Source organism: Giraffa tippelskirchi, chromosome 14 (genome assembly GCF_054371585.1).
Source record: "Giraffa tippelskirchi isolate mGirTip1 chromosome 14, T2T-mGirTip1v1.2.pri, whole genome shotgun sequence".
Lineage (NCBI taxonomy): Eukaryota > Metazoa > Chordata > Mammalia > Artiodactyla > Giraffidae > Giraffa > Giraffa tippelskirchi.
Genome location: NC_137288.1, coordinates 7,208,770 through 7,229,013, shown reverse-complemented (window position 1 = coordinate 7,229,013; position 20,244 = coordinate 7,208,770). Strand labels below are relative to the sequence as shown.

The 20,244-nt window shown below is 55.0% G+C and overlaps 1 protein-coding gene across 1 annotated transcript; it reads left to right on the top strand.

The window, feature by feature from the left end:
- Positions 1 to 1,032: 1,032 nt before the first annotated feature.
- Positions 1,033 to 6,606, top strand: LOC145533866 (uncharacterized). The gene is made up of 3 exons (XM_081561211.1): positions 1,033 to 2,727; positions 3,127 to 3,439; positions 3,692 to 6,606. The coding sequence occupies exons 1-3, from the start codon at positions 2,491 to 2,493 to the stop codon at positions 4,321 to 4,323; spliced, it is 1,182 nt and encodes a 393-aa protein (XP_081417337.1). The 5' UTR covers positions 1,033 to 2,490; the 3' UTR covers positions 4,324 to 6,606.
- The last annotated feature ends 13,638 nt before the right edge of the window (positions 6,607 to 20,244 follow it).

The window sequence follows — 20,244 nt, the reverse complement described above, 5'->3', positions numbered from 1 at the left end:
GGCAGTCCACAAAAAAACCCAGAGAATACAGTGGACTTGGCAAAATCAAAGATATCTACTGTGGGAAAGACCTCATGACAAAAGCAAAAGACAGGTCATACATCGCCAGACGAATGAGTGGAAACACAAAGCTTATCAAGGATGTGTCTCCAAACAGACAAAGAACACCAACACAACAAGCCTGTGAAAACTAGGGAAAGGTCTGAAGGGACACCAGACTGAGGAAGACACACACAGAGGATCCCGGATGATGTCCAGCACTGAGGGCCTGAAGAAACAACAGTCTAGTTGCACCCCCTCAGGCCTGTGTGACCGTGGATGAGGCCTCTGTTTCCCGGTGGCTCTGAGAGATGGACAGGGAGGAAGGGGAAGAGAAGTCACTTGCATTTCTAATACTCACAGCAAAGTCTTCCAACGAGAAGGGAATTATCACCCCCACTGACAATGCCATGCACTGAAGTGATATCCACGAGTCCATCTAACCCAGAAGGGAAGGATGCACCTGTTCTCACAAAACGGCGAGAGATGGAAGAAGGAAGATCAAGCCCACACCAATCACTGGAGAGAGAAGCTGTGCTCAGGGCTTGAAAAATTCCTATTGGTAAAATGATGTCACAGCCCCACAAGGCAATCCACAGCTTCGATGCTATTCCTCCCAAAATGCCAATGCATTTTCGCACCGAACAAAGAATTGCAAAAGGGGTTACGGAAACAGAAAAGAGCCTAAATTGTCAATACAATCCGACGAAAAGGCCCCGATACGGACATCCAAGGTTGTGTGAAAGGAAATTAGACGACCAAACTAGGATCCTCAGGAGAGTATCGGAGAAGGCAGTGGCGACCCACTCCAGTACTCTTGCCTGGAAAATGCCCTGGACGGAGGAGCCTGGTAGGCTGCAGGCCATGGGGTCGCGCAGAGTCTGACACGACTGAAGTGACTTAGCAGCAGCAGCAGCAGCGGCAGGACAGTATGCTATTGGGAATACAACAACACACACAGATCCAGATCGATGGAATAAAGTTGAGGGTCCAGAAACAAACCCCAGCATCCATCGTCAACTCATCTCTGACACAGAAGGGGAGATTATCCAAATGGGAACAAGAAAGCCTCTTCAATCAATGTCCATGGGAAACCCAGACAGCTACATCTGAAGAACGCTATTGGTTTGGATCTCAGACCACCTCAATATTGGGGAAAAACCTCACCCTAAAGACTGATGTCATGAGATAGCTAGAAAGAAGCGTAGGTCAAAGGCTCCTTAACATCAGAGTCTCCTTGCCATTTGCTGGGCGGAGGTAGAAATGGGTCTCTTCAATTAAGGGAAAGAGGTACACGAAGTACACCAATGGGTTTCCATCCAATGGAACCTCTTCACAACAGAGAAGCTAAGCATTCACAAATGCAAAAGATAGGAAACGGAACACGAGAGACTCCTTCCAAGTGGTGTATCTGAGAAGGGGTTCATATGGAAAGAGACGAAGAATGCACAGCACTCAGATTCCAAGAAACACCACCACCACCCTTGACCCTTCCCCTATGACCAACTCCGACCTGAAGCCTTTCTCTCCCTCTAACCTATCCCTAAAACATAACCCTCATCTAATCATATACATGTGGAATTCCTAGCATCCATCCATTCACACACGAGAGAGAAAGAGGAAGACACAGAGGGAATTGAGAAAGGAAAAGAGAGGGACACAGCCAGAGAGAGACACGGAACCAAAGAGAGGAAAGGAGTCGATGGTCCAGACTTTTCCTCAATCTGTCTCGAAGGTAGAAGCAATGACAGCGCCCATCCACCCCAGAAGGGGGAAAAGGACGGAAGGTTTGCAGAGGAAAAGACAAGAACGCAGGGAGCCATTAGAAGCTCAGCCACCCGCAGAAGCCGAGCTGGGACACTTGAACAGAATCTCAATGGAAACAGGACCAGAAAGTTGGCTACTCTTTTCTACAAGAGAGGGAGACCTTCGAGTCTTCCTTTCGGTCCTCCAACTTGGATGCGGGGTCTCAAAACAGTCAGGAGGGGGAGTGCCTTTTCCTGGGTACCACGGCACATCCAGGCCTCGTTCTGCCCCATTCTGTGCTATGTCAGCCCTGGATGGAATCTTTCTTTCTGAAGTCTCAGCGCACGAGCTCCACGTGATATCGGCCCCAGGTGGAAAGGCATGGAGCTGCTCGTAGGCCGACAGACCTAGGAAGCAGATGGGAGAATGACCCCCACTCTGCAGATGGAGAGACTGGGGAAACCCTGAGGGGCATATGCTTGTCCAGGGCCACACCACTTATGAGAAGAAGGAGCCTGGTCTGAGAGCAGCAGGGCCCTCGGAGCTCAGGCCCTGGCTGCACCCAGGCCTCCCCAGGGCTGTGGGCTGGGCTGTGTGGGCGTCTCTGTGCCTGCACATGGCCTAAGGGGGGTGGTCGAGCAGTCAGAAACCCAGAGATTCCCTTGGGAAGTTTTGGGGAAGGGACCTCAGCACGAACCCCAGGCGATGATGTCACCTGCCGGCAACAGAACCCAACAGAACCCGCAACCCGGGTATCCAGGCCTCCAGAGCGGAGAGGAGCCCCCAGCCAGATCACTTGCTGCCAGGATGTTCTGCTGTTTGCCCATGCCCAGAGGCCGGGGCCTCAGGAGAGCTCACAGGCAGTGTGCGTGGGCACCCTGTCGACGTTGGCTCAGGACACCCCCGAGAGGCCTCTGGCCGTTTGCCCGGAGAAACAGAAAGGTAACACGGGGAGCCCCAGGCCGGGCCAGGCCACCTCGCCCATGCCACCCGGAAACACCGGGTCCTTTGCCTGTGTGTGTGGATGCGGGTTTCTCGGGGTGTGTCTCCCTCAAGGAAGCCCAGGCGGATGTGGGGTCAGAAGCCTGCGGACAAGTTGTGTCCACACCCCAGGGGAGAGCAGGCTGGGCCCGATGGGGAGTGTGCGGGCAGCGGCGGCCGCCCAGGCTGACCTCACACCCACAGGTGGGTCTCTTTCCTCCCGGGTGGGGATCTGAGCAGACACACGTCTCTGACCCTTCTGGGAAGAGAAGTTCGAGCAGGCAGAAGCAGCGGTTCCACTGGCCAGGCCCAGCTTGGAAAACTCCCAGCATGGCTGGCTGACGGTCACTGTCGTTGCAGAGCTTCCCACGTGATGAGGCCGAGGACGGGGACACCCCATCCACCTCCCGGAGGGAGGGGTCGGAGCACCACCCCCCCGCCCGTGAGGCCCAGTGCAGGCTCCAGGTGAGCGTGCCCACGGAGGCATCAGCCCCACCGGGGGAGAAGAGGAGGCGGGGAAGGCCTGCTGCAGAGACACCGCCTAGGATACACCCGCCGGCCCAGTCTGAGGCTGCCACGGAGCTCAGCACACCCGGCTCCGACCCAGAGTCCCGAGAACCCCGGCCTCTGAGGCAGCAGGAGGACCTGGAGCCCAGCACGCCAGAGCACAGAGGTGAGGACGCTGGGGCTGCTGCACGGGAGTGTGTGGGGACGGGGTGCTGAGCTACACAGGGACGAGTCCCCGAAAGCTGCTGCTGGGCCTGCAGCAAGCACTGGCCTCACACCCCCCGCCCCCCGTCTTGCACACTTCAGTCCCAAAAGACATCCGACGCTGGGTATTCTTTGGGAATCTCTTGGAAGCTTTCTGTCCCGGGATACGCACATGCCAAGGCTGGCCTGTGGGCAAACTTTGCTTCTCCCCCAGCTCTAGCACTGACCTCCAACTGGAACCAGGCTCCACTTCCCAGACCTGTCCCTACAGAGGTGGTGGCTCCAGGTGCAGGACCCAGGGATCCACCGAGGGCAGATGGAGAACCGAGACTTGCCCTCGCAGAGACACCAGGCCAGCTGGGTACTGGCCAGCACACTGGGCAGATCGGATCTCCGTGCCTGCAGGACCCCCAGCCCCAGGCACTGATGTCCCACCCCCTCAGCCAGAACCTCCACCTCCACGTGCACCTGTACCTGCTCGGGCTCTGGCAGGACAACCCGAGGCAGAGGAGGAGTCACCGCCTCGGCAGGGAGAGCCTGCCCTGGCTCCCGCGCAACACCCAGACGCCCACGATGACTCACCCACCCCTGCAGGGAGAACGAGCCCCCGCTCTGGACAGACACCCAGAGCCCTTGCCGGAAACACCACGTCCAGGGGAGCGGTCGGCTCTGCAGCCTCCATCCCTGTCTGCTCACCGTGGACGCCGGCAACTCGGTCTGCCCCCAGGGGACATGGAGTTCCTTTCCCCTGAACTGCTTTGCATTTGGTTTGTTTCCACCTTTCTGGTGATGTTTTCTTTTTTGTATGGTTTCCTGTATTTTTGTTGGTTAAGTTGGGATTCGTAAACTTTCTCATCATTGTTGCAATTTGGGAACACTGTTGTGTAACTCTGGTGATACTGTGTTACCATCACCACTTGGTAGTTTCAGACCCGTTTGATCTTTATGCCCCACCCCCCAACAAAGCCTGGATTCAAGGCAAGCACGCCCTGTTCATCCCTTCCCCCGATCCTGAACACAATTTCATCTTTTCTTTGTGCATTCCTTCCTATATTCTTGGTGTCCCCAATCAATGACTCTCCGTGAAATGACTGAAGCAGTGTTTTTCGGACTCTCCACCTACTGTAAGACTCCATTGGAGAGTTCTCATTTTTATGTCATTTGAACTAGCCTTTGATATCTGAAAGGACGGTGTACGTCCTTTCAAGATACCATGTGCCAAACGAAGCCCTTTTGGCCACTGCCATCATTATCTCCAGGCAGGCATTGCTGTTTCAAGGGTGACATCTCAGCCAGAAGGCAGAGGCTGAGCTCGTCTTGTTGCACCAGCTCCCAAAAGAAGCCAAGAAAGGGAGCTGGAACAACAAACCACCCCAACGCCCAGGAAAGCGTTCTTCATGACAGAAGGCTAGAAAATGACCCAACATCCTTGTGGCCCAGAACCCCTCTAGAAAATCACTGTTCCATAAAAAAGAGAAACACATGGGAAGTTCCAAGGAGAGGCAATGCCCATGGCCAGTGTACTTTAGAGACGGCCTGAGCGCTCCGGGGAAGACACGCACCGACGGAACCCCTTGGGAAACAGCAGGGATTCTCCTCACCGTCGTAAGGGTTTCCTCTGGGGACAACCTGCCCTGGGCACCACATGAGGGAGCAGACCGGCTTCTCTTCCTCTGCCCCCACACCATTCACTCATGAAGGCAGCTCAGGTGTTCTCATGCCCTGCCTGCCTGCCTGCCTGGCTCATCCGTGAGCTGTGACCACCTCCAGGGCAGGACTCCACCTTCTCCTCTCTGTGTACCGTGCATCTGCACACAGTGGGCTTTCAGAACCTTAGACTTGAGCCATTCCCACTCAAGCCAGAACCCTCCCCAGGAAGGAAAACAGCTGTGGAGTCATTTTGGCCCCAGCACTGGTTCCGAAACCCTGGCGGCTCCTACAGCCTCTACGGCGTGAAGAGGGAGGTCCCTTTTGACAGAGCTTTCCGGCTCTCAGATCTAAGCTGTTGTTTCACTGTCAGCTGTGTCTCTTCCGTTGCAGCCAGGTGGGCCACGCTGCTCCAAAGGAGCTCACAAGCTGAGTTTCAAGGGAGGACAGGGATGGCTACAACGTGCTGCAAACTGAGTGAGGGTCCCCACAATCCTCAGCAAAGGTCTGTGGTGTGCAAGTGGGGAGTAGAGGGCCCCCAAGTTCCAAAGGAAGGGAGGTACTCGGGAGCTAAAGCCCTTGGCCGCTGTGGTAGCAGCTGCAGATGGCAGCTCGTCCACAGTGCACTTCGAATGAGGTCATATGAGCGGGACTCTGGAAATGGCTCCGAAATCGAGAGAAAGGGGTCAGGGTATGTGGGAAGCCGGCGGGGGTGGGGGGTGGATGAAGGAAGGTGTCCCTCCTCTCTCCAGTGCAATTTGGTTTGGTGAGTCTCAAAGCTACCAGATGGCACTTCCCAAGTCAGGCCCCCACAGGAATCAGGGTGGGCTGCGTGCCTCGGCCCCTGCCACAGGGACAAGCCACACCAGTGGCCTCCCTGAGCTCCAATGGCCGGATCTGGGGGTTCTGTCTGGGTGCACACCTCCTTGCTGTGGCCAAGTTCCCCCCTTCTCTGAGCACCAGCTTCATCCTCTCGAATGAGGACATCGAATGCTACCTTGGCACGTTACTCTCTTCATCCTGTGAAGACTCATTAGGCTTATCCTACAATTACTAGCTGGCCCGAAGAGATATCTCCTGAATCCAGATTAAGCTGGAGTCTCCCAGGCTCATCTGGCATGTCTTCCCTGAAGTCTGCCAAAACCCACACCATTGCATTTCCAGGGACTCCCCTTAGCCAGCTGGGCAGAAAACCCAGCATGCTTCAAACAAGCTGACAGACAAGCGGGAGAGGACTCACGGGCAGAAGGTTTCCCTCAGGTCTCGGGTGGAGCTCTGGGACCACAGCAGCAACGGGCCATCCCAGCCCCTGGGCTCAGCAGCGCCCTCATTCTCAGGCCGGCGGCTCTGCCCTGAGGGGAGCGGGAAGGTCACCAACTGCCGCAGGCGGACCTCACGCCCCTCCCACTGCTGGAGCCTGACCTCCCCCGGCCCCACCCCTTCCCCTACCCCAGCAGGACGACAGCTCGTCTTCCCCTGGCTTCCAACGTCAGGCCCGGCCCTGGGCCCCGATTGGGCACTGCCCCAGCCCGGAGCCAATCACAGTGGCCAGGGAGGTGGAACGCACCGATTGGCCAGGGCCAGGTCATGTGACCATACTCCCCAGGAAACTCAAATATTACCAAGGTTCCCTAAGAAACCAATGAACAAAATTATCCAGTAAAGGCAAACCGTACTTTTTAATGAGGCCAATGTCACAGAAAAAAAAAAAAAAAAAAGCTTCACCATGAACTGCTCAAGGAAGCTAGTAAATAAACTTTCAGAAAAGTTTAGTAGTTTTTTTTTTTTTTTAATAGGGTGACGGAGAGCTATACCTTTCCCGTCTATGTGAATTTAGGTTTAAACTAGATTTCCCTTGGCTGTTATATAAGACAAAAAAACCCACATCACCCACTTTCACTCACCCCCACCCCCCAAAAGTGTTTTAATGTATTGAATTTTTCTGTCCTCAGTTGTGTCTGATTCACGGCAACCCACGAACTCTACACAGCCAGGCTCTTCCGTCCATGGAATTCAGGGCAATTTTTTCTGTCCCAGTCAATGCCCACCCTGGGTGATCCAAAGGCAAGGGCTCAGAGGCCCCTGAGAGACTAACTCCTTTCAGCTGAGCACAGAGCTGGCTCCTCACTGGGATGCCTGTGGCCTGGGGCTCCCAGAGGGGAGAGCAGCACTCGCCCCACCGTGTGGTCACTGCTGGAAGTGCAGGCTGCTCCTCACTCCCCCTTGACAGTGTCCCTGACGGCAGAACAGTGTGAATCGAATCAAGGTGGTAATGCAAACTCCAATGCAACCAAACTCCCCACAAGGTCTCCAAAACCACTCAGGAACAGGGAATTGGAAACTGCAGGGGATGACATGAATGGAGATGGAGACTTGACACCTTACACCGAGTTCACTTCCACTTATCCCTAGACAAACTTTCCGTGAAAACTTGTCACCAATCTAGAAGAACAATGAGCAGAAACCGGACACGTGCTTTGAGTCTTCACACACAAAACTAAAAGGCAGTCCACAAAAAAACCCAGAGAATACAGTGGACTTGGCAAAATCAAAGATATCTACTGTGGGAAAGACCTCATGACAAAAGCAAAAGACAGGTCATACATCGCCAGACGAATGAGTGGAAACACAAAGCTTATCAAGGATGTGTCTCCAAACAGACAAAGAACACCAACACAACAAGCCTGTGAAAACTAGGGAAAGGTCTGAAGGGACACCAGACTGAGGAAGACACACACAGAGGATCCCGGATGATGTCCAGCACTGAGGGCCTGAAGAAACAACAGTCTAGTTGCACCCCCTCAGGCCTGTGTGACCGTGGATGAGGCCTCTGTTTCCCGGTGGCTCTGAGAGATGGACAGGGAGGAAGGGGAAGAGAAGTCACTTGCATTTCTAATACTCACAGCAAAGTCTTCCAACGAGAAGGGAATTATCACCCCCACTGACAATGCCATGCACTGAAGTGATATCCACGAGTCCATCTAACCCAGAAGGGAAGGATGCACCTGTTCTCACAAAACGGCGAGAGATGGAAGAAGGAAGATCAAGCCCACACCAATCACTGGAGAGAGAAGCTGTGCTCAGGGCTTGAAAAATTCCTATTGGTAAAATGATGTCACAGCCCCACAAGGCAATCCACAGCTTCGATGCTATTCCTCCCAAAATGCCAATGCATTTTCGCACCGAACAAAGAATTGCAAAAGGGGTTACGGAAACAGAAAAGAGCCTAAATTGTCAATACAATCCGACGAAAAGGCCCCGATACGGACATCCAAGGTTGTGTGAAAGGAAATTAGACGACCAAACTAGGATCCTCAGGAGAGTATCGGAGAAGGCAATGGCGACCCACTCCAGTACTCTTGCCTGGAAAATGCCCTGGACGGAGGAGCCTGGTAGGCTGCAGGCCATGGGGTCGCGCAGAGTCTGACACGACTGAAGTGACTTAGCAGCAGCAGCAGCAGCGGCAGGACAGTATGCTATTGGGAATACAACAACACACACAGATCCAGATCGATGGAATAAAGTTGAGGGTCCAGAAACAAACCCCAGCATCCATCGTCAACTCATCTCTGACACAGAAGGGGAGATTATCCAAATGGGAACAAGAAAGCCTCTTCAATCAATGTCCATGGGAAACCCAGACAGCTACATCTGAAGAACGCTATTGGTTTGGATCTCAGACCACCTCAATATTGGGGAAAAACCTCACCCTAAAGACTGATGTCATGAGATAGCTAGAAAGAAGCGTAGGTCAAAGGCTCCTTAACATCAGAGTCTCCTTGCCATTTGCTGGGCGGAGGTAGAAATGGGTCTCTTCAATTAAGGGAAAGAGGTACACGAAGTACACCAATGGGTTTCCATCCAATGGAACCTCTTCACAACAGAGAAGCTAAGCATTCACAAATGCAAAAGATAGGAAACGGAACACGAGAGACTCCTTCCAAGTGGTGTATCTGAGAAGGGGTTCATATGGAAAGAGACGAAGAATGCACAGCACTCAGATTCCAAGAAACACCACCACCACCCTTGACCCTTCCCCTATGACCAACTCCGACCTGAAGCCTTTCTCTCCCTCTAACCTATCCCTAAAACATAACCCTCATCTAATCATATACATGTGGAATTCCTAGCATCCATCCATTCACACACGAGAGAGAAAGAGGAAGACACAGAGGGAATTGAGAAAGGAAAAGAGAGGGACACAGCCAGAGAGAGACACGGAACCAAAGAGAGGAAAGGAGTCGATGGTCCAGACTTTTCCTCAATCTGTCTCGAAGGTAGAAGCAATGACAGCACCCATCCACCCCAGAAGGGGGAAAAGGACGGAAGGTTTGCAGAGGAAAAGACAAGAACGCAGGGAGCCATTAGAAGCTCAGCCACCCGCAGAAGCCGAGCTGGGACACTTGAACAGAATCTCAATGGAAACAGGACCAGAAAGTTGGCTACTCTTTTCTACAAGAGAGGGAGACCTTCGAGTCTTCCTTTCGGTCCTCCAACTTGGATGCGGGGTCTCAAAACAGTCAGGAGGGGGAGTGCCTTTTCCTGGGTACCACGGCACATCCAGGCCTCGTTCTGCCCCATTCTGTGCTATGTCAGCCCTGGATGGAATCTTTCTTTCTGAAGTCTCAGCGCACGAGCTCCACGTGATATCGGCCCCAGGTGGAAAGGCATGGAGCTGCTCGTAGGCCGACAGACCTAGGAAGCAGATGGGAGAATGACCCCCACTCTGCAGATGGAGAGACTGGGGAAACCCTGAGGGGCATATGCTTGTCCAGGGCCACACCACTTATGAGAAGAAGGAGCCTGGTCTGAGAGCAGCAGGGCCCTCGGAGCTCAGGCCCTGGCTGCACCCAGGCCTCCCCAGGGCTGTGGGCTGGGCTGTGTGGGCGTCTCTGTGCCTGCACATGGCCTAAGGGGGGTGGTCGAGCAGTCAGAAACCCAGAGATTCCCTTGGGAAGTTTTGGGGAAGGGACCTCAGCACGAACCCCAGGCGATGATGTCACCTGCCGGCAACAGAACCCAACAGAACCCGCAACCCGGGTATCCAGGCCTCCAGAGCGGAGAGGAGCCCCCAGCCAGATCACTTGCTGCCAGGATGTTCTGCTGTTTGCCCATGCCCAGAGGCCGGGGCCTCAGGAGAGCTCACAGGCAGTGTGCGTGGGCACCCTGTCGACGTTGGCTCAGGACACCCCCGAGAGGCCTCTGGCCGTTTGCCCGGAGAAACAGAAAGGTAACACGGGGAGCCCCAGGCCGGGCCAGGCCACCTCGCCCATGCCACCCGGAAACACCGGGTCCTTTGCCTGTGTGTGTGGATGCGGGTTTCTCGGGGTGTGTCTCCCTCAAGGAAGCCCAGGCGGATGTGGGGTCAGAAGCCTGCGGACAAGTTGTGTCCACACCCCAGGGGAGAGCAGGCTGGGCCCGATGGGGAGTGTGCGGGCAGCGGCGGCCGCCCAGGCTGACCTCACACCCACAGGTGGGTCTCTTTCCTCCCGGGTGGGGATCTGAGCAGACACACGTCTCTGACCCTTCTGGGAAGAGAAGTTCGAGCAGGCAGAAGCAGCGGTTCCACTGGCCAGGCCCAGCTTGGAAAACTCCCAGCATGGCTGGCTGACGGTCACTGTCGTTGCAGAGCTTCCCACGTGATGAGGCCGAGGACGGGGACACCCCATCCACCTCCCGGAGGGAGGGGTCGGAGCACCACCCCCCCGCCCGTGAGGCCCAGTGCAGGCTCCAGGTGAGCGTGCCCACGGAGGCATCAGCCCCACCGGGGGAGAAGAGGAGGCGGGGAAGGCCTGCTGCAGAGACACCGCCTAGGATACACCCGCCGGCCCAGTCTGAGGCTGCCACGGAGCTCAGCACACCCGGCTCCGACCCAGAGTCCCGAGAACCCCGGCCTCTGAGGCAGCAGGAGGACCTGGAGCCCAGCACGCCAGAGCACAGAGGTGAGGACGCTGGGGCTGCTGCACGGGAGTGTGTGGGGACGGGGTGCTGAGCTACACAGGGACGAGTCCCCGAAAGCTGCTGCTGGGCCTGCAGCAAGCACTGGCCTCACACCCCCCGCCCCCCGTCTTGCACACTTCAGTCCCAAAAGACATCCGACGCTGGGTATTCTTTGGGAATCTCTTGGAAGCTTTCTGTCCCGGGATACGCACATGCCAAGGCTGGCCTGTGGGCAAACTTTGCTTCTCCCCCAGCTCTAGCACTGACCTCCAACTGGAACCAGGCTCCACTTCCCAGACCTGTCCCTACAGAGGTGGTGGCTCCAGGTGCAGGACCCAGGGATCCACCGAGGGCAGATGGAGAACCGAGACTTGCCCTCGCAGAGACACCAGGCCAGCTGGGTACTGGCCAGCACACTGGGCAGATCGGATCTCCGTGCCTGCAGGACCCCCAGCCCCAGGCACTGATGTCCCACCCCCTCAGCCAGAACCTCCACCTCCACGTGCACCTGTACCTGCTCGGGCTCTGGCAGGACAACCCGAGGCAGAGGAGGAGTCACCGCCTCGGCAGGGAGAGCCTGCCCTGGCTCCCGCGCAACACCCAGACGCCCACGATGACTCACCCACCCCTGCAGGGAGAACGAGCCCCCGCTCTGGACAGACACCCAGAGCCCTTGCCGGAAACACCACGTCCAGGGGAGCGGTCGGCTCTGCAGCCTCCATCCCTGTCTGCTCACCGTGGACGCCGGCAACTCGGTCTGCCCCCAGGGGACATGGAGTTCCTTTCCCCTGAACGGCTTTGCATTTGGTTTGTTTCCACCTTTCTGGTGATGTTTTCTTTTTTGTATGGTTTCCTGTATTTTTGTTGGTTAAGTTGGGATTCGTAAACTTTCTCATCATTGTTGCAATTTGGGAACACTGTTGTGTAACTCTGGTGATACTGTGTTACCATCACCACTTGGTAGTTTCAGACCCGTTTGATCTTTATGCCCCACCCCCCAACAAAGCCTGGATTCAAGGCAAGCACGCCCTGTTCATCCCTTCCCCCGATCCTGAACACAATTTCATCTTTTCTTTGTGCATTCCTTCCTATATTCTTGGTGTCCCCAATCAATGACTCTCCGTGAAATGACTGAAGCAGTGTTTTTCGGACTCTCCACCTACTGTAAGACTCCATTGGAGAGTTCTCATTTTTATGTCATTTGAACTAGCCTTTGATATCTGAAAGGACGGTGTACGTCCTTTCAAGATACCATGTGCCAAACGAAGCCCTTTTGGCCACTGCCATCATTATCTCCAGGCAGGCATTGCTGTTTCAAGGGTGACATCTCCGCCAGAAGGCAGAGGCTGAGCTCGTCTTGTTGCACCAGCTCCCAAAAGAAGCCAAGAAAGGGAGCTGGAACAACAAACCACCCCAACGCCCAGGAAAGCGTTCTTCATGACAGAAGGCTAGAAAATGACCCAACATCCTTGTGGCCCAGAACCCCTCTAGAAAATCACTGTTCCATAAAAAAGAGAAACACATGGGAAGTTCCAAGGAGAGGCAATGCCCATGGCCAGTGTACTTTAGAGACGGCCTGAGCGCTCCGGGGAAGACACGCACCGACGGAACCCCTTGGGAAACAGCAGGGATTCTCCTCACCGTCGTAAGGGTTTCCTCTGGGGACAACCTGCCCTGGGCACCACATGAGGGAGCAGACCGGCTTCTCTTCCTCTGCCCCCACACCATTCACTCATGAAGGCAGCTCAGGTGTTCTCATGCCCTGCCTGCCTGCCTGCCTGGCTCATCCGTGAGCTGTGACCACCTCCAGGGCAGGACTCCACCTTCTCCTCTCTGTGTACCGTGCATCTGCACACAGTGGGCTTTCAGAACCTTAGACTTGAGCCATTCCCACTCAAGCCAGAACCCTCCCCAGGAAGGAAAACAGCTGTGGAGTCATTTTGGCCCCAGCACTGGTTCCGAAACCCTGGCGGCTCCTACAGCCTCTACGGCGTGAAGAGGGAGGTCCCTTTTGACAGAGCTTTCCGGCTCTCAGATCTAAGCTGTTGTTTCACTGTCAGCTGTGTCTCTTCCGTTGCAGCCAGGTGGGCCACGCTGCTCCAAAGGAGCTCACAAGCTGAGTTTCAAGGGAGGAGAGGGATGGCTACAACGTGCTGCAAACTGAGTGAGGGTCCCCACAATCCTCAGCAAAGGTCTGTGGTGTGCAAGTGGGGAGTAGAGGGCCCCCAAGTTCCAAAGGAAGGGAGGTACTCGGGAGCTAAAGCCCTTGGCCGCTGTGGTAGCAGCTGCAGATGGCAGCTCGTCCACAGTGCACTTCGAATGAGGTCATATGAGCGGGACTCTGGAAATGGCTCCGAAATCGAGAGAAAGGGGTCAGGGTATGTGGGAAGCCGGCGGGGGTGGGGGGTGGATGAAGGAAGGTGTCCCTCCTCTCTCCAGTGCAATTTGGTTTGGTGAGTCTCAAAGCTACCAGATGGCACTTCCCAAGTCAGGCCCCCACAGGAATCAGGGTGGGCTGCGTGCCTCGGCCCCTGCCACAGGGACAAGCCACACCAGTGGCCTCCCTGAGCTCCAATGGCCGGATCTGGGGGTTCTGTCTGGGTGCACACCTCCTTGCTGTGGCCAAGTTCCCCCCTTCTCTGAGCACCAGCTTCATCCTCTCGAATGAGGACATCGAATGCTACCTTGGCACGTTACTCTCTTCATCCTGTGAAGACTCATTAGGCTTATCCTACAATTACTAGCTGGCCCGAAGAGATATCTCCTGAATCCAGATTAAGCTGGAGTCTCCCAGGCTCATCTGGCATGTCTTCCCTGAAGTCTGCCAAAACCCACACCATTGCATTTCCAGGGACTCCCCTTAGCCAGCTGGGCAGAAAACCCAGCATGCTTCAAACAAGCTGACAGACAAGCGGGAGAGGACTCACGGGCAGAAGGTTTCCCTCAGGTCTCGGGTGGAGCTCTGGGACCACAGCAGCAACGGGCCATCCCAGCCCCTGGGCTCAGCAGCGCCCTCATTCTCAGGCCGGCGGCTCTGCCCTGAGGGGAGCGGGAAGGTCACCAACTGCCGCAGGCGGACCTCACGCCCCTCCCACTGCTGGAGCCTGACCTCCCCCGGCCCCACCCCTTCCCCTACCCCAGCAGGACGACAGCTCGTCTTCCCCTGGCTTCCAACGTCAGGCCCGGCCCTGGGCCCCGATTGGGCACTGCCCCAGCCCGGAGCCAATCACAGTGGCCAGGGAGGTGGAACGCACCGATTGGCCAGGGCCAGGTCATGTGACCATACTCCCCAGGAAACTCAAATATTACCAAGGTTCCCTAAGAAACCAATGAACAAAATTATCCAGTAAAGGCAAACCGTACTTTTTAATGAGGCCAATGTCACAGAAAAAAAAAAAAAAAGCTTCACCATGAACTGCTCAAGGAAGCTAGTAAATAAACTTTCAGAAAAGTTTAGTAGTTTTTTTTTTTTTTTTTTTTTTTAATAGGGTGACGGAGAGCTATACCTTTCCCGTCTATGTGAATTTAGGTTTAAACTAGATTTCCCTTGGCTGTTATATAAGACAAAAAAACCCACATCACCCCCTTTCACTCACCCCCACCCCCCAAAAGTGTTTTAATGTATTGAATTTTTCTGTCCTCAGTTGTGTCTGATTCACGGCAACCCACGAACTCTACACAGCCAGGCTCTTCCGTCCATGGAATTCAGGGCAATTTTTTCTGTCCCAGTCAATGCCCACCCTGGGTGATCCAAAGGCAAGGGCTCAGAGGCCCCTGAGAGACTAACTCCTTTCAGCTGAGCACAGAGCTGGCTCCTCACTGGGATGCCTGTGGCCTGGGGCTCCCAGAGGGGAGAGCAGCACTCGCCCCACCGTGTGGTCACTGCTGGAAGTGCAGGCTGCTCCTCACTCCCCCTTGACAGTGTCCCTGACGGCAGAACAGTGTGAATCGAATCAAGGTGGTAATGCAAACTCCAATGCAACCAAACTCCCCACAAGGTCTCCAAAACCACTCAGGAACAGGGAATTGGAAACTGCAGGGGATGACATGAATGGAGATGGAGACTTGACACCTTACACCGAGTTCACTTCCACTTATCCCTAGACAAACTTTCCGTGAAAACTTGTCACCAATCTAGAAGAACAATGAGCAGAAACCGGACACGTGCTTTGAGTCTTCACACACAAAACTAAAAGGCAGTCCACAAAAAAACCCAGAGAATACAGTGGACTTGGCAAAATCAAAGATATCTACTGTGGGAAAGACCTCATGACAAAAGCAAAAGACAGGTCATACATCGCCAGACGAATGAGTGGAAACACAAAGCTTATCAAGGATGTGTCTCCAAACAGACAAAGAACACCAACACAACAAGCCTGTGAAAACTAGGGAAAGGTCTGAAGGGACACCAGACTGAGGAAGACACACACAGAGGATCCCGGATGATGTCCAGCACTGAGGGCCTGAAGAAACAACAGTCTAGTTGCACCCCCTCAGGCCTGTGTGACCGTGGATGAGGCCTCTGTTTCCCGGTGGCTCTGAGAGATGGACAGGGAGGAAGGGGAAGAGAAGTCACTTGCATTTCTAATACTCACAGCAAAGTCTTCCAACGAGAAGGGAATTATCACCCCCACTGACAATGCCATGCACTGAAGTGATATCCACGAGTCCATCTAACCCAGAAGGGAAGGATGCACCTGTTCTCACAAAACGGCGAGAGATGGAAGAAGGAAGATCAAGCCCACACCAATCACTGGAGAGAGAAGCTGTGCTCAGGGCTTGAAAAATTCCTATTGGTAAAATGATGTCACAGCCCCACAAGGCAATCCACAGCTTCGATGCTATTCCTCCCAAAATGCCAATGCATTTTCGCACCGAACAAAGAATTGCAAAAGGGGTTACGGAAACAGAAAAGAGCCTAAATTGTCAATACAATCCGACGAAAAGGCCCCGATACGGACATCCAAGGTTGTGTGAAAGGAAATTAGACGACCAAACTAGGATCCTCAGGAGAGTATCGGAGAAGGCAATGGCGACCCACTCCAGTACTCTTGCCTGGAAAATGCCCTGGACGGAGGAGCCTGGTAGGCTGCAGGCCATGGGGTCGCGCAGAGTCTGACACGACTGAAGTGACTTAGCAGCAGCAGCAGCAGCGGCAGGACAGTATGCTATTGGGAATACAACAACACACACAGATCCAGATCGATGGAATAAAGTTGAGGGTCCAGAAACAAACCCCAGCATCCATCGTCAACTCATCTCTGACACAGAAGGGGAGATTATCCAAATGGGAACAAGAAAGCCTCTTCAATCAATGTCCATGGGAAACCCAGACAGCTACATCTGAAGAACGCTATTGGTTTGGATCTCAGACCACCTCAATATTGGGGAAAAACCTCACCCTAAAGACTGATGTCATGAGATAGCTAGAAAGAAGCGTAGGTCAAAGGCTCCTTAACATCAGAGTCTCCTTGCCATTTGCTGGGCGGAGGTAGAAATGGGTCTCTTCAATTAAGGGAAAGAGGTACACGAAGTACACCAATGGGTTTCCATCCAATGGAACCTCTTCACAACAGAGAAGCTAAGCATTCACAAATGCAAAAGATAGGAAACGGAACACGAGAGACTCCTTCCAAGTGGTGTATCTGAGAAGGGGTTCATATGGAAAGAGACGAAGAATGCACAGCACTCAGATTCCAAGAAACACCACCACCACCCTTGACCCTTCCCCTATGACCAACTCCGACCTGAAGCCTTTCTCTCCCTCTAACCTATCCCTAAAACATAACCCTCATCTAATCATATACATGTGGAATTCCTAGCATCCATCCATTCACACACGAGAGAGAAAGAGGAAGACACAGAGGGAATTGAGAACGGAAAAGAGAGGGACACAGCCAGAGAGAGACACGGAACCAAAGAGAGGAAAGGAGTCGATGGTCCAGACTTTTCCTCAATCTGTCTCGAAGGTAGAAGCAATGACAGCGCCCATCCACCCCAGAAGGGGGAAAAGGACGGAAGGTTTGCAGAGGAAAAGACAAGAACGCAGGGAGCCATTAGAAGCTCAGCCACCCGCAGAAGCCGAGCTGGGACACTTGAACAGAATCTCAATGGAAACAGGACCAGAAAGTTGGCTACTCTTTTCTACAAGAGAGGGAGACCTTCGAGTCTTCCTTTCGGTCCTCCAACTTGGATGCGGGGTCTCAAAACAGTCAGGAGGGGGAGTGCCTTTTCCTGGGTACCACGGCACATCCAGGCCTCGTTCTGCCCCATTCTGTGCTATGTCAGCCCTGGATGGAATCTTTCTTTCTGAAGTCTCAGCGCACGAGCTCCACGTGATATCGGCCCCAGGTGGAAAGGCATGGAGCTGCTCGTAGGCCGACAGACCTAGGAAGCAGATGGGAGAATGACCCCCACTCTGCAGATGGAGAGACTGGGGAAACCCTGAGGGGCATATGCTTGTCCAGGGCCACACCACTTATGAGAAGAAGGAGCCTGGTCTGAGAGCAGCAGGGCCCTCGGAGCTCAGGCCCTGGCTGCACCCAGGCCTCCCCAGGGCTGTGGGCTGGGCTGTGTGGGCGTCTCTGTGCCTGCACATGGCCTAAGGGGGGTGGTCGAGCAGTCAGAAACCCAGAGATTCCCTTGGGAAGTTTTGGGGAAGGGACCTCAGCACGAACCCCAGGCGATGATGTCACCTGCCGGCAACAGAACCCAACAGAACCCGCAACCCGGGTATCCAGGCCTCCAGAGCGGAGAGGAGCCCCCAGCCAGATCACTTGCTGCCAGGATGTTCTGCTGTTTGCCCATGCCCAGAGGCCGGGGCCTCAGGAGAGCTCACAGGCAGTGTGCGTGGGCACCCTGTCGACGTTGGCTCAGGACACCCCCGAGAGGCCTCTGGCCGTTTGCCCGGAGAAACAGAAAGGTAACACGGGGAGCCCCAGGCCGGGCCAGGCCACCTCGCCCATGCCACCCGGAAACACCGGGTCCTTTGCCTGTGTGTGTGGATGCGGGTTTCTCGGGGTGTGTCTCCCTCAAGGAAGCCCAGGCGGATGTGGGGTCAGAAGCCTGCAGACAAGTTGTGTCCACACCCCAGGGGAGAGCAGGCTGGGCCCGATGGGGAGTGTGCGGGCAGCGGCGGCCGCCCAGGCTGACCTCACACCCACAGGTGGGTCTCTTTCCTCCCGGGTGGGGATCTGAGCAGACACACGTCTCTGACCCTTCTGGGAAGAGAAGTTCGAGCAGGCAGAAGCAGCGGTTCCACTGGCCAGGCCCAGCTTGGAAAACTCCCAGCATGGCTGGCTGACGGTCACTGTCGTTGCAGAGCTTCCCACGTGATGAGGCCGAGGACGGGGACACCCCATCCACCTCCCGGAGGGAGGGGTCGGAGCACCACCCCCCCGCCCGTGAGGCCCAGTGCAGGCTCCAGGTGAGCGTGCCCACGGAGGCATCAGCCCCACCGGGGGAGAAGAGGAGGCGGGGAAGGCCTGCTGCAGAGACACCGCCTAGGATACACCCGCCGGCCCAGTCTGAGGCTGCCACGGAGCTCAGCACACCCGGCTCCGACCCAGAGTCCCGAGAACCCCGGCCTCTGAGGCAGCAGGAGGACCTGGAGCCCAGCACGCCAGAGCACAGAGGTGAGGACGCTGGGGCTGCTGCACGGGAGTGTGTGGGGACGGGGTGCTGAGCTACACAGGGACGAGTCCCCGAAAGCTGCTGCTGGGCCTGCAGCAAGCACTGGCCTCACACCCCCCGCCCCCCGTCTTGCACACTTCAGTCCCAAAAGACATCCGACGCTGGGTATTCTTTGGGAATCTCTTGGAAGCTTTCTGTCCCGGGATACGCACATGCCAAGGCTGGCCTGTGGGCAAACTTTGCTTCTCCCCCAGCTCTAGCACTGACCTCCAACTGGAACCAGGCTCCACTTCCCAGACCTGTCCCTACAGAGGTGGTGGCTCCAGGTGCAGGACCCAGGGATCCACCGAGGGCAGATGGAGAACCGAGACTTGCCCTCGCAGAGACACCAGGCCAGCTGGGTACTGGCCAGCACACCGGGCAGATCGGATCTCCGTGCCTGCAGGACCCCCAGCCCCAGGCACTGATGTCCCACCCCCTCAGCCAGAACCTCCACCTCCACGTGCACCTGTACCTGCTCGGGCTCTGGCAGGACAACCCGAGGCAGAGGAGGAGTCACCGCCTCGGCAGGGAGAGCCTGCCCTGGCTCCCGCGCAACACCCAGACGCCCACGATGACTCACCCACCCCTGCAGGGAGAACGAGCCCCCGCTCTGGACAGACACCCAGAGCCCTTGCCGGAAACACCACGTCCAGGGGAGCGGTCGGCTCTGCAGCCTCCATCCCTGTCTGCTCACCGTGGACGCCGGCAACTCGGTCTGCCCCCAGGGGACATGGAGTTCCTTTCCCCTGAACTGCTTTGCATTTGGTTTGTTTCCACCTTTCTGGTGATGTTTTCTTTTTTGTATGGTTTCCTGTATTTTTGTTGGTTAAGTTGGGATTCGTAAACTTTTTCATCATTGTTGCAATTTGGGAACACTGTTGTGTAACTCTGGTGATACTGTGTTACCATCACCACTTGGTAGTTTCAGACCCGTTTGATCTTTATGCCCCACCCCCCAACAAAGCCTGGATTCAAGGCAAGCACGCCCTGTTCATCCCTTCCCCCGATCCTGAACACAATTTCATCTTTTCTTTGTGCATTCCTTCCTATATTCTTGGTGTCCCCAATCAATGACTCTCCGTGAAATGACTGAAGCAGTGTTTTTCGGACTCTCCACCTACTGTAAGACTCCATTGGAGAGTTCTCATTTTTATGTCATTTGAACTAGCCTTTGATATCTGAAAGGACGGTGTACGTCCTTTCAAGATACCATGTGCCAAACGAAGCCCTTTTGGCCACTGCCATCATTATCTCCAGGCAGGCATTGCTGTTTCAAGGGTGACATCTCCGCCAGAAGGCAGAGGCTGAGCTCGTCTTGTTGCACCAGCTCCCAAAAGAAGCCAAGAAAGGGAGCTGGAACAACAAACCACCCCAACGCCCAGGAAAGCGTTCTTCATGACAGAAGGCTAGAAAATGACCCAACATCCTTGTGGCCCAGAACCCCTCTAGAAAATCACTGTTCCATAAAAAAGAGAAACACATGGGAAGTTCCAAGGAGAGGCAATG